A 13,428-nucleotide genomic window follows, 5' to 3' on the forward strand; every position below is an offset into this window, starting at 1 on the left:
CTCTCATTTTATGATCCACTCCTAATGTTGGCTTACACACGTGAAGGAGTTTTGCCTGGAATTATGGGCAAAGATCCCAGTGTCTAAATATGCTAATCTAACAAACATACTGCAAAAGACATCAGTAAGGCCGGACAAGAAGCGCAGCGTTAAGGGGAGGCCGGCCATGAAGAGCGTTTGGCTGAGAGGGGACAGGTGAGTGAGGGGTTAAGGTGCAGGGAGGCTAGAAAGGGCGCGGGTAGTCAGGGGAACAGGGGGAGGGGCTGCCGGCCAGAGTGAGGAGGAGGCGGGGGGCAGAGGCATTCGGCCAGGGAAAGCAAACGGAGCGGCAGCATGTCGGAGCGGCCGTTATCAGTAGAGGAGATGTTGGAGTGGCTGCGCAGGGAGGCGGAGGTGCGGGGGCCTGGCTGGTTGCAGGAGCAGGTGGGTGCGTGCGTCATTGCCCCTGCTTCTGCAGCTACCCCCACTGTGAGGGCTGTCCGGCCGCGGCGGGGTGTCCCACCGGCGCGCCTTAGTCCTGACTGCACCCCCAGGGTCCGGCGCCGAGTGGGGAGCCCCTCCAGGGACCCTCCGCGGCGGAGAGGGTCTGCTCAGCCTTCAGCAGGGCGCTCTCGTCGCGGGAGGAATCCCGGTACACGGCGGGGCCCGGAGCGGAGTGGGACGCCCCTTCCCCCACTCTCACCTGCTAGTCCTGAGGATGCGGGACCAGGAACGGTGGACCGGCCCAGTCCAGGTCCCAGCGGGCGGTCTACTCAGCGGGGTGAGGAGATCCATGTGCGGCGGGTTGCGCAGTCGGAGCAGGAAGAGCTGTGCAGGCCCAGTGCAGGAGCGGGAGCGGCGGCAGAGGACCGGAGGCCAGTCAGCATCATCCAGCGGGCAGTTCGAGACGTCCGGGAGGAGTCGCCTTCTACGTCCAGGAGGAGTGCCGAAGTAGAGGATGTGCGGCGGGAGTCAGGATCTGCGGCAGCGGGAATCACAGCGCCCGTGGTGCCTGGTGAGACTAATTGGGGTCCCTTATTAGCGCAGGGTTTCCCGGTGGGTAGTGTTGGGGGGGGGGTGGCCATGGGCGATTTAGGTAAGGGTTTGGGGCAGTTGCTGGGGGGTTTGGCGGGGTGGTTGGCTAGTTTGGGGTCTGCGGGCGGGTCGCCATTGCCGGCGTGGGGGGTGGTGCCGGGACCGGTGGCGGGGTCGAGTGGGGGAGTGGTGTCGGTGGAGACGCAAGTTGGGGGTGAGGAAGAGGGCCAGAGGTTAGATGATAGAGCGCGTGGGGAGGTGTATGTGTGCTTTGAGGGCCCGTTGGGGGCCCATTTGAAGCAGGAGGTAAAGGAAAAGATCTGGAAAGGGGAATATGTGGAGATTTTTTCCTTGCTTCCTTTGGAACGGTTTAATTTGGATAGGGGGAAGAAAGATGAGGGAAAGAAAGAGGATGAGGAGAAGCGGCGGCATAGGTTAATTCCCCGCACATTTGCTAATTGGCTGCAAGCGTTTGCCATATTAGCAAGTGTCATTGGGGAGAAGGCTCCGGAATGTTGTTCGGCGTTGTTCTGTTACCAGGATGCGATAGGGGAGGCGTATCGGGTGTACGGCGGTGTGGGGTGGCTCCGTTATGACGAGCAGTTTCGGCAACGGAAGGCGGTTAGGTCAGATATACGGTGGGACCACAAAGACATTGGGTTGTGGTTGAAGGTGACGGCTCCGCCTAGGGCTGGGCAGTCCTTTCGGTCAGAGCCTGGGGGATCATCCCCGGGGGCATTGGCGGCAGCATCTGCGAAAGGGTTATGTTTCCTCTTTAATGAGGGGAACTGCAGATTTGGAGCTAAGTGCAAATTCAAGCATGAATGCTCAGGGTGTGGAGGGGCACATGGGGTTAGCCGTTGCTTTAGGGGCGGAAGGCAGAAGGGGGGGGATGGTGTTGGAAAGGGGTCGGACGCCGGTGCGGGTGGAAAGGATGCAGGAATTTCTAGATAGGTACCCGGACCGGGCGGCGGCCAGGCTATTGGGGGAGGGTTTTAGGTGGGGTTTTCGCATCCCGGCAGAGGTAACGGCGGGGCCTGTGGTTCATAAGAATCTTAGGTCCGCGCTTGAGCATGCGGATGTGGTGACCGAGAAGTTGAATAGGGAGGTTGCGTTGGGGCGGATGGCGGGCCCGTTTAAGGTGCCGCCGCTTCCGAGCCTGAGGGTGTCTCCTTTGGGGGTGGTGCCCAAGAAGGAGCCGAATAAGTTTCGGCTCATTCATCATTTGTCTTTTCCGAAGGGTGCGTCGGTCAATGATGGTATAGATCCTGAATTGTGTTCGGTGGTGTATACGTCATTTGATGCGGCTGTTGGATGGGTGAGACGGTGTGGGCAGGGGGCGCTGTTGGCAAAAGTTGATGTTGAAGCGGCGTTTCGGTTGCTTCCGGTGCATGTGGAGAGCATGGGTTTGTTGGGATGTTATTGGGGGGGGGAGTATTTTGTGGATAGATGTTTGCCTATGGGGTGCTCTCTCTCGTGTGCGTATTTTGAGGCGTTCAGTTCATTTTTGGAGTGGGTGGTGGTGGAGGTTTCGGGTTGTGCGTCGGTTATCCACTATCTAGATGACTTTTTGTGTTTGGGCCCGGCGAATTCTCGGGTATGTTCTTTGTTGTTACACACGGTTCAGTCGGTTTTTGCACGTTTTGGGGTGCCGCTAGCGGTGGAGAAGACGGTGGGCCCTGTTACCGAGTTGTGTTTTCTGGGGATTGTTATAGACACGGTCAGGATGGAGTGTCGGCTTCCGGCGGACAAGTTGCTGGATTTGAGGCGTGAGATCAGTCAGGCCATAGGGAGGGAGAAGATTAGGTTGCGGGAGCTGCAGTCATTGTTGGGGAAGCTTAATTTTGCGTGTCAAATTATGCCGATGGGGAGGATTTTTTGTAGACGGCTGGCTGCCGCTACAGCCGGGGTGTCAGCGCCGTATCACTTTATTAGGTTGCGGAAAGAGTTGAAGGGCGATTTAAGGGTGTGGGCAGAGTTTTTGGAACGTTATAATGGTAGAACGTTGATTATGGGGGAGGTTTGCGATTGTGCAGATTTTGAGTTGTATACGGATGCGTCTGGGGGGGTGGGTTTTGGTGCTTACTGTCAGGGGCAGTGGTGTGCGGGCGGATGGCCGGAGTCGTGGGTGGAGCGCGGTTGGGTGTCAAATATTGCGCTGTTGGAGTTGTTTCCTATTGTGATGGCGGTTGTATTGTGGGGGGATAGGTTTGCGAATAGGAAGGTGCGCTTTAATTGTGACAATTTGGGGGTTGTTCAGGCTATTAACAGCCTGTCAGCGTCCTCCCCTCCGGTGGTTAGGCTGTTACAGTTTTTGGTGTTGCAGTGTTTGTCAATTAATGTTTGGGTGGTGGCGAGGCATGTGGCGGGTGTGACTAATTCTGTGGCGGACTCTCTTTCTCGTTTACAGTGGGACCGGTTCCGGCTTCTTGTTCCAGAAGCGGAGTTGGAGGGTCTGGAGTGTCCGTCGTGGCTGTGGGGGATCTTGGAGGAGAGGTGATGGGGTTGCTTAGGGATTCGCTGAGCCCTGGTACGTGGAAGGAGTATGGGAAGGCGTGGGACATCTGGGAGAGGTGGATTGGTGACTGGGGTTCGGGTGGGGAAGATGGGGGGGTCAAGCTGGTGATGTTGTTAGGGCATTTGAAAGGGGAGGGGTGGTCGGTGTCAAGGGTCAGTCGTTTAGTTGCGGGTATAGCTTTTGGTTTTCGGCTGCGGGGGTTGGAGGATTTAACTAAATGTTTCTTAGTGCGGCAGGTTTTGAAAGGCTGGCGCAGGGGGGCGGGTAGGGTGACAGATAGTAGGAGACCGGTTTCGTTTGATTTGTTGGTTCGGATGGGGGAGAAGTTGCGTATGGTGTGTAGCTTGGGAGGGGAGTTGGAGTTGTTTAAGGCGGCATTTGCGTTGGCATTTTTTGGGGCGTTCAGGTTGGGTGAGTTGGTGAGCGGCAGTGTTTGTCGTGCGGGGGGGTTGCTTGGTGAGGACGTGGAGCTTAGGGAGGATAGGGTCGTTGTGCGGATTCGCAGGTCTAAGACGGATCAGGAGGGCAGGGGTCGACAGGTTACGTTGTTTTCTGTTACGGGTTGTGGTATGTGCCCGGTTCAGTGTGTAGGGAGGTACTGGTCAGGCAGGGTGGCGGAGGGGTTGCCGTTTTTTCGTCATGCGGATGGTTCGTTTCTGTCGAGATTTCAGTTCTTAGCGGTGTTTAGGAAATGTTTGCGGAGTTTGGGGGTGAATGATAAGGATTATTCTGGGCATTCGTTCCGGATTGGGGCCGCGACTGAGGCGGCGAGATTAGGGGTCAGTGACGAAGTTATTATGAGGATTGGGCGTTGGGAGTCGGCGCGATTCAGGTCTTATGTTAGGCTGGGTCTTTTGTAATTGTGGATATGTAGTTGGGGGGGGCTGAGTTAATTTTGTTTTTGTTTGATTGCAGGTTTTCCGGTGGCCTTGGTCTGGATTTTAGGACATTCCTATGTGTTCTGGGGGGCGATTAGAGCCGATGTTAGGCCGAATGGCCGCCAGCTGGGGCTGAGCTCGGCGGTGGCTACGGTCAGGTGGTTAGGGGTTAGAGGAATGTTGTGGGGTGGGGTTTTGCGGGAGGTGCAGCGTTTTTCACGGTTGGACAGGCCTCCGGATGTGTTGGTGCTTCATGTGGGGGGCAACGATTTAGGGAGGCGGCCGTTTAGGGAGTTGGTGCGAGATGTGAAGTTCGACCTGCTGAGGATTTGGGCGTTATTTCCGGGTGTTGTTACGGTGTGGTCTGACATAGTGCCGCGTAAGTCGTGGAGGGAGGCCAGGTCGGTCGAGAGCATTAATAAAGCCCGGATCAAGGTGAATAGGGCGGTGGGCAGGTTTATGGCGCGGAATGGGGCTGTGGCGGTACGTCATGAGGAGTTGGAAAAAGGAGTCGGTGCATTTTGGAGGGCGGATGGAGTGCATTTGAATGCGGTAGGGACTGATCTGTGGTCTTTGGGGATCCAAAATGGAGTGGAGATAGCGTTACGGATGTGGAGGGACGCGCAGGCTTGAGGAGGTCAAGCTGCGCGTTCTTGGAGGCGGGGGAGGTCCTGGAAGTAAAAAATATGGTGGTATCTGAGGATGGGAGGGCCCCGCGGTAGGGGCTGGACTCTCATGGAGGAGCCGGTACTAACGACCTAGGCGTCCATCAGTTGCTGCCTCCGAGCTGGGTTCAACGGCTGGGGGCAAGATGGAGTCGTAGGTTTGTTACGGTGTTGATGAGGTCATTGGGGCTTCTAGGACCTCCCTCGTCATTGGTTAATTTATTAAGTTATGTTATGTATTTAATTAATAAACGGCTGCTGTGGCCGATTAAATCCAAGCAGTTGTGTCGTGTGGTTATTTATATGGGGGCTGGGAGGGAGTTACGTATTATGTGGGGATGAGGGACTGACCATATAGCCAATACACTCTTCATGTAATTGCAGGAAAAGGTGGCTCCGGAATTTTAGGGGGTGAATACTTATGAATACTTATGCACACTAAAGTTCTCTTGAGGTTTGTGTCAAACAGAAAAAAAAAAACACACAAAAAGTTCCACCCAACTACCCCTAAGGAAGGCAATAATGATGAATGTTAATAAAAATAAAGTTACTCTCACACTGCTGTCATAGGCTCTGTTCTAAGCTTCATGCAGTGCTAATCTTCCCGTCAAAATGACAGACATCACATTAGAACAAATGTGATGTAGGACTAGTGTTAAGGCCGATTCATCGGCCTGTATTTGTGGGAGGGGCACGGTTGCCTATATCATGGCACCTCTGCCCCTCCTTCAATGAACGTGTGTCAAACGCTGGCCTCGTTCCGTGTGTGAAGTTTGCGTCTGGTCCTAGAAAGTTCGTTTCTGCGCAAGCAAGCTGCTAGATCAGGTAAGTGACTGCCACGCTTTGCAGTCTCGGTTCACAAGTCCGGCCGGCAGTGCCGGCTCCCTAGGTAAGAGGGGGCCACACTGCACCGGAGCGTCTGCCAGGCAGCTCCGGCTCCCACGTGGCATGAATCGTAGGGTGCAGGGATCAGCGCGATCCCGATTCGAATTTCTCTCCCCCCCTTGAATGTCTGGCATAGGCCGCTGTGCCATTAGTTAGGCAGGGTCCCTGGCAGCAGATTGGGTTGTCCCCCTCATGCCCCCCAATGCCCGTTCTGGCCCTGGTCATGTTGCGGCGCTCTCACCTCAGCGTCCTGCTTGCGGTCTCCTCCGCTGTCTGCCCGTGCTGCAGGTGGCCGGCTACTGTGTGGGCTCCCCCTGGTGGCTGCTGGAGTCAATGCAGTCCATGAAACAGTGTTGGACGATGCAGGTTCCCTCCGGTGGTGACTGCCGGCACTGCAGTCCATGGCCCTGCGCTCCGTGTTGGCTCCATCTAGTGGCCACCAGGAGTTATGACCACAAAAAAAAAAAAAAGGGGGGAAATATTAAAAAATAAATAAATAAATAAATAATAAAAAAAAAGGATATATATCTCATGCTTGATTGATGGAGTTCAGGCAGGGAGCGATATACTCGTTCAGTGCTAGTTAGGGGGTCTGTATTGTTGGTCGCACGCCTCTACGCTGGTGCTATGACGTACGCTAGGATCTTACATGTGATATTTTTTTCAGGATTCGTCTCGTTCTTCTTCACACACATTCTGCTCATTGTTCAACCGTCAGGGTACAGTATGACAATAGCTCTGTCATGGTACTATTCCACTCTTTATTCTGGTAGTGGGTCAGTCGTGCCACGGTTAAACTCACCATTCACAGGGGTGTTCTAGGTTCAGCTATCGCTTCTCCTTGGCTCAGGTTCTCTCGTCCTCGTTCACTCGTATTTTTTCACAGTTGCATGGGTCTCGGCCTACTCACAGCCACGTCACATCATTCCGGTATCGGTTGACAGTCAGGAGTTGATTTATGCATACTGTATCCACAGGGTATGTCACGTGCATCAGACATAGTGGAGGCTTCGGTCGACGAGAACCCTGCCAGGATGTCAGAAGGGGGCAGTGTGTCGTCTCTTCGCACTTGGACCGTCCCTAGGCTGATGTCGGAGTTGTCCAGACGGGGTATTTCATATCCCTCTTCTGCTAGGAAGGCTGAGTTATATCGGTTATTGGTCGTTAACTCAGGCCCTCAGCAGCAGGAAGAAGTCTCCGCGGTCACTGTTCAGAACTCGCTGACACAGATCCATCTGTTGTTAAATAACTTGACTTCGTCTGTCACGGATGTGCAAACCAGGTTGCAAGCGGTTGAGTCTCGTTGTTTTTCCACTACCCCGCATACCATCGATGTCGCTGTTCCCTCCATGTCTACGGCGACAGGGGCAGGTGTCCCTGTGACAGCGCCCAGTATTATGCCGGCACATTTTGTTCCTGCCAATTTAAAGAAGGACATCCTGGAAGGTAGAGATGTCAATCTAGCGTCCTTACTGGTCGCTACCCGGGATTTGTCTAATAGTAGGGTAATTGCTTTTGGGGATGTGTCAGTGATCCTGAAAGGCGGTGACCATAGACTGAACCGCAAGCTCACGGTACCTGAATTTGTGCTCGCATTTAGTTTGTACAGAGACGTAATCTGTTCAGTTCGTCCCGAGAGAAGGGAAGAACTTGATCTGTACTTGTTTAGGATAACGGAGTTGGGGTACAAGTATGGTGGTAGTTCCTTCTACGACTACCATTGTTCTTTCTCTGCCAAGGCAGCTGCCACCTTAAGTCAGTTCCAGTTTCTTACTAACTGGGCCAACATTGATACGGAGATTTTTTTGTAGGCATTTCGCCGGGCTTAAGGCACCATCATGCTCCCTATGTCAATCAATTGACCATTCCACGGCGTGGTGTCATAAGGCTGCTCAGAGCGAAGGGTCTAGTTCCACAGGTCTTGTTCCTGTTTAGTTGACAAGCTGGGTAGACCAATCAAACTACTCGGCAGGTCTCAGATTTGTAATAATTTCAATTATGCATCCTGTAATTTCAGTCAGTGCCGCCTGCTACACATATGTACTAACTGCTTCAGAGCCCACCCTAAAGTAGTCTGTTCATTAAAAGCAGACAATAATTACATGTGTGTTGTTAATATAGTTCGATTGCAGTAGTTCCTACGCAGGTACCCTGACCCAGGCTTTGTGGAGTTCCTCAGTACAGGATTCACGTTCGGTTTCCACACTGGGATGGTGGCCCTTCCAGACTCCACACACGAGTGCAGGAACTTACAGTCCGCCGACCATCACCCCGATGTCTCCGATAGATTAATTGCAGCTGAATTAGTCAAAGGTTTCCTGATAGGCCCTTTTTCATCATCACCCTTCGACAGGTGGAGAATCAGCCCGATAGGAGTCGTGTTTGGCAAATTTAGTAACAAAGAGAGGTTGATTATCGACCTGTCCGCCCCGCATGGTACCGCTATACCTAGCATCAACTCTCTCATTCCATCAGAAGAGGTTAGCATGAGATATGCCACCATAGATCAGGCCATCGCTCTTATCTTACAGTTAGGTCCCAGCACCATCCTTTCTAAAGCCGATATTGCAGACGCCTTCAAATTACTACCGGTCAAACCGTCCCTCTGGCAGTGGTATGGCATCAAATGGAGGGGCCTTTATTATTTTGCTTCCAATCTCACATTCGGGTCTAAGAGTAGCCCGTGGTTGTTCGACCAATTAGCCAAGGCTCTCCACTGGATTTTAGTCCATGAATTCCACTGTAGCAATGTTATTCACTACCTGGATGATTTTTTAATTATTGAGCGCCCCGACACTCCCCCCAAAGACCTTCATTTGGTTCTGGATTGTTTCAGACAATTGGGGGTTCCGGTCTCTCCCAAGAAAGTGGAAGGTCCCTCCGCAGTCATCACGTTCCTTGGTATAGTCTTGGACACCCAGAACATGGTTGCCAAGGGACAAATTACAGAGAATTAGGGAAGCCGTTCATAATTTCACATCCACTAGAGTGATTAAAAAAGTTCAGCTACAGTCCCTGTTAGGTATGCTGAACTTTGCGATGCGCATAATTCCACAAGGTAGGGCATTTGTATCTTGTTTACTTTCTCTCCTTCCCACAGCCCCTTCCCAGGATAGCAACATAGGTCTGGACGACATGGTCATGGCTGACTTGAACATGTGGGATCAATTTCTCACGCAATGGAATGGCATCTCGCTCTTTGTTCCCACAATATCCAGCAACTCCCCTGTAATTTTTTCTGACGCCGCTGCCAATACAGGTTTCGCAGCTATTTTTGGAAATCATTGGTTAGCAGACAGATGGCCAATCGAAGTTAGTTCCATTCCTGGGTTTTTCCGTACCTCATCAGTTTTTGAACTCTACCCCTTAGTGGCAGCATCCTATACCTGGGGCCAAAGTTGGTCAGGTCAGACTGTGTCCTTCGTGTCCGATAATACAGCCGTCATCGAGATTCTCAATAGTGGTTCTTCTAAGTCTCCATATGTCATGTTGTTTCTTAGGAGCCTGGTCCTTCTGTCATTACAACACCAGTTTCGTTACATAGCTTCACATATAGCCGGTAACCACAACGCAGCAGCCGACGCGTTATCTCGTTTTAATTCTACCCTCTTTTCACAGATCTGTCCAGAAGCAGACACCGTCGGGAGCCCAGTCCCTCCATACGCTGCTCTAATCCTGCCATAGACGCTCATCTCGCCACCGCTCGGTCACTGCTACTCAAGTCCCTCTCACCCAATACAGCCAGAGCCTACCAGACAGGTTGGAGAGCCTTCCTCAGATTTCAGGACTCTTATCCGCAAGGTGACACCGAGTTCGTTCCATACATCCTGGCGTTTATAGGTTACTGTCACACCAATCTGAAACTATCCCACGCCATGGTCAAGTCCTACCTCGCAGGGGTGCAACATTTTAGAGCCATGAGTTTCACTCAGCCAGGTTCATTGTTTTCTGTCCATGCCATTAAAGCCACTCTGAGGGGTCTCGAGAAAAGCGACCGCGAGTCACGCACTCGCCGGCTACCCGTCACCGGCCAGCTTTTCCGCGACCTTTCCGACTTATTAGACAAAAAAACATTCGGAGCCCTGCATAGTTTGATAATAAAAGCTGCCATGTACCTGGCTTTTTACGGGTTTTTGAGACCGGCCGAGTTTACTTCCCCGGCTAACAGTAGCAGATACATCACCCTCGGTCAGCTCTCAGCTTCCAGAAATGGTTTCATACTCTCGCTTCTCACCTCCAAGACCTCTCAGGTTGGCCCCCCGACCCAGGTGTTTTTCTTCCCGACTTCTCATCAGTGGTGTCCCATGCGCGTGCTACAACAACTTCTGTCCTCTCTGCCGAACAAACCGCCCTGCAGTCCTTTGCTACCATTCAATAATACTCACCTTACCTGTCCCCAATTCATATCTCATATTCGTGTTTTACTGACTGATCTGGCAGTAGATCCGTCCTCAATATCCGGGCATTCGTTTCGCATAGGGGCGGCATCCGCCGCGTCAAGGAATTGGGTTCCAGCACATATAATTAAAAGACTAGGTCGTTGGCGTTCGTCCTGTTTCAGCCGCTACATTCCTTGGCCTTATGCTGAAATGAATCTTGCTTGTCAGAATTTGGTGTTATGAATAAATGTTGGTAACATTCCGGTTTCATAGAAATTGTTGTTCTTTTTTGGCCTCCTTCAGCTATCCCTCCAACGTCACGGTTTCGGCATAACTCTAACCGCTTAGCTAGCCAGCAGGTAGGAGTGTTAAGGCCGATTCATTGGCCTGTATTTGTGTGAGGGGCACGGTTGCCTATATCATGGCACCTCTGCCCCTCCTTCAATGAACGTGTGTCAAACTCTCCCCACCCTACCCACCCTCAATCTCAGCTTCACACCAAGGGGATGGCCTCCTTCAGCTATCCCTCCAATGTCACGGTTTCGGCATAACTCTAACCGCTTAGCTAGCCAGCAGGTAGGAGTCCTTCTTCGTGAGTGCCCTGACCACAATTACTATTTAAAAATACATTCTGCTCTACCAAACACGCAGGAGAATACAGCACTACATACCTCTTACATTTAGTGACATTTCCTCTGATATAGATGTTTTCTTTCGTCATCTTTATCATTCGGAGCAGACCACCATTATAACTTCTTTCATCCATATCTATCCTCTCAGGTGAGTATGTTACACTGACATTTTAGGTTCCTACTTTTCCATTATCATTCCCACCTATATAAACACCCCATTTTGTCACTGCCAATACTCCAGTATTATGCTGCGGAAATAGCCCTCCTGATAATACTAGTATCGCATTAGTGCCTCATTCTATAATTATTGCCACACAATGCCCTCAAAGATAATCATGCCCACCAAATAATGCCCCTGATAGTAAGTGCCATAAACATAGTGCCCCACCCAAAAATAATTATGTTAAGCTGATATTATACCATGAAGCCCTCCATAGTAATAATTCTGCCCCAGAGTGCCTTTAGTAGTAAGATTGCCCCTACTGTGCCTCCAATAGTAATAATGTCTCCCATTGTGCCCCAGTAGTAAAAATACCCTTACAGTGCCAATTCTAGTAATCATGTTCCCCATAGTTCTCCTTTAGTAATAAACGCACTTTAATGCCCCCAACTAGAAAAAATTCCCCCAGTAGTGATGAGCAGCAGGGGCAATATTCAAAATCACGATATTTCGCTAATATTTTGTAGAATATTCGTCATATATTCGAGAATTTGAGATTATATTCTTGATTGCAAAAATCGGCGTTAATGCGTGCGAATTACCAGTGTGGGTCACTTATGCTACATTTTTCAAGCTGGTATAAGTTTCCTGAGACTGGAGAAAATTGTTGGCACGGCAGAACATTAGAATAGCTTTATATGCAGATAGAGTGCTCCAATATATTTGCGCTTGCAAATTTTCAGCAATTAATGAGCATATTTTTTCACAATATGTGCAACTTGTATAGTAAGGGGCAGACAACTTTTCTATTGGTTGCTAGGGATGGTGCTAAGCTGTGACAAAGCCTTCTCATTGACCCACAAGCTAGAAAAAGGGAGGGAATATCACCTGAAGTGTACTGTGTTAAAAAAATAAATATATATTCGTCATTACGAATATATAGCACTATATTCTAAATATTTGCGAATTCTCGAAGTGCCGTTATTTGCGATAAAAATTTGCTTTTCGAATATTCGTGCTCAACACTAGCCCCCAGTAGTAGGAGAACCCACCATAATGCCCCAGTATTAATAATGCCCCCATAAATAATAACATCCACCTATAGTACCCACAGGAAAAGTAATGCAACTTAAAGTGACCGCCCCCAGTACCCATGATGCCCACTATATTGTCAGTAGTAATAAACCCCCAAAAGTACACCCCAGAAGTAATGTCATTGCTCTGCCTAAGACGGCCTCTGATAGGCTTCAAGCCTAGTGGCCTGGAACCTATGGGAGTGAATAACAGGGCAGGTAGACATCAACTACCTACCGCCCGCAGCATTTAAAGAGGACCTTTTATTACGATAAAAAATCTAAACTAAGTATACAGACATGGAGAGCGGCGCCCAGGGATCTCCCTACACTTACTATTATCCCTGGGCGCCGCTCCGTTCTCCCGGTATAGGCTCCGGTATCTTCCGATTTTCGGCTCAACCGGGAGGAGCCTGCTGCTATTCTCCTGGGCGTCTCCTTCTCCCAGGCTGTAGCGCTGGCCAATCGCAGCGCTCAGCTCATAGCCTGAGAGTTTTTTTTCTCCCAGGCTATGAGCTGAGCGCTGCGATTGGCCAGCACTCCAGCCTGGGAGAAGGAGACGCCCAGGACAACAAGAGCAGGATATTGCTGGATACCCCCACCGCCCTGAGGCAAGGCTCAATAGGAACTTTACTATTGCTGCTGCACACTATAGGAAAAGTGCACATAATGTGCGCAGCAGCTCCCACAAGCTGTGTATAATGCGATGGAAAAATGAATCAAGCCAGCAAAGAACAAATACAATACATTAGTAAGTGCCTTGTGAATCCTTGTCTATATGATCAATGACATTTGCTAAAGTGAGACAACACCTTTCCCATTATACAGATCTGTATACAATTATAGGGTGTTTCCCTTGTCTTTAGTGCAATCTTTGCAATGTCCATTAAATCCTACCCAAGATATATGACTTCCCCAGAGTGTTAGTATGCTGCCAAAGTCTTCCCATGATGTCATCACTTTATATTATTGCCACGGTTTTAATATTTATAGGGTGTTTCACCCAGAGTACTGCATATAAATTTACCATTCCCTCGCTGATGTCTCACAGCAGCTTAAAGGCATATTTCCTGGTAACTGACACATCACACATGGCATATGACCTTAGTGCAGGTGTTGCAATATATTTAGCATGAATAAACACTGAACATGCTAGCAATACTGGCATGTTCTAGCAACAGTTATTTTACAACTTAAACGGGTTGTCCCATGAAATATATTCTA

General features: G+C 50.5%; 1 protein-coding gene across 4 annotated transcripts; it reads left to right on the top strand.

Moving 5' to 3' along the window:
• The first annotated feature begins 287 nt into the window (after nt 1–287).
• LOC122936402 lies at nt 288–5,140 on the top strand. 4 transcript variants are annotated; one of them, XM_044292603.1, is made up of 3 exons: nt 289–994; nt 3,425–3,544; nt 4,448–5,140. In XM_044292603.1, exons 1-3 carry the CDS (start codon nt 334–336, stop codon nt 5,041–5,043), a joined length of 1,377 nt encoding a protein of 458 aa, XP_044148538.1. In that variant the 5' UTR covers nt 289–333; the 3' UTR covers nt 5,044–5,140. The 4 variants fall into 4 exon arrangements, with proteins under 4 accessions (XP_044148532.1, XP_044148538.1, XP_044148546.1 ...); XM_044292597.1 differs by having other exon boundaries at nt 288–994; nt 3,425–5,140; XM_044292611.1 differs by lacking the exon at nt 3,425–3,544.
• Nucleotides 5,141–13,428: the final 8,288 nt, after the last annotated feature.

The sequence above is a fragment of the Bufo gargarizans genome, chromosome 1 (genome assembly GCF_014858855.1).
Source record: "Bufo gargarizans isolate SCDJY-AF-19 chromosome 1, ASM1485885v1, whole genome shotgun sequence".
Lineage (NCBI taxonomy): Eukaryota > Metazoa > Chordata > Amphibia > Anura > Bufonidae > Bufo > Bufo gargarizans.

Coding starts and splice junctions, on each gene's coding strand:
- LOC122936402 (XM_044292590.1), top strand. CDS start 1,793: ATGAGGGGAACTGCAGATTTGGAGCTAAGTGCAAATTCAAGCATGAAT.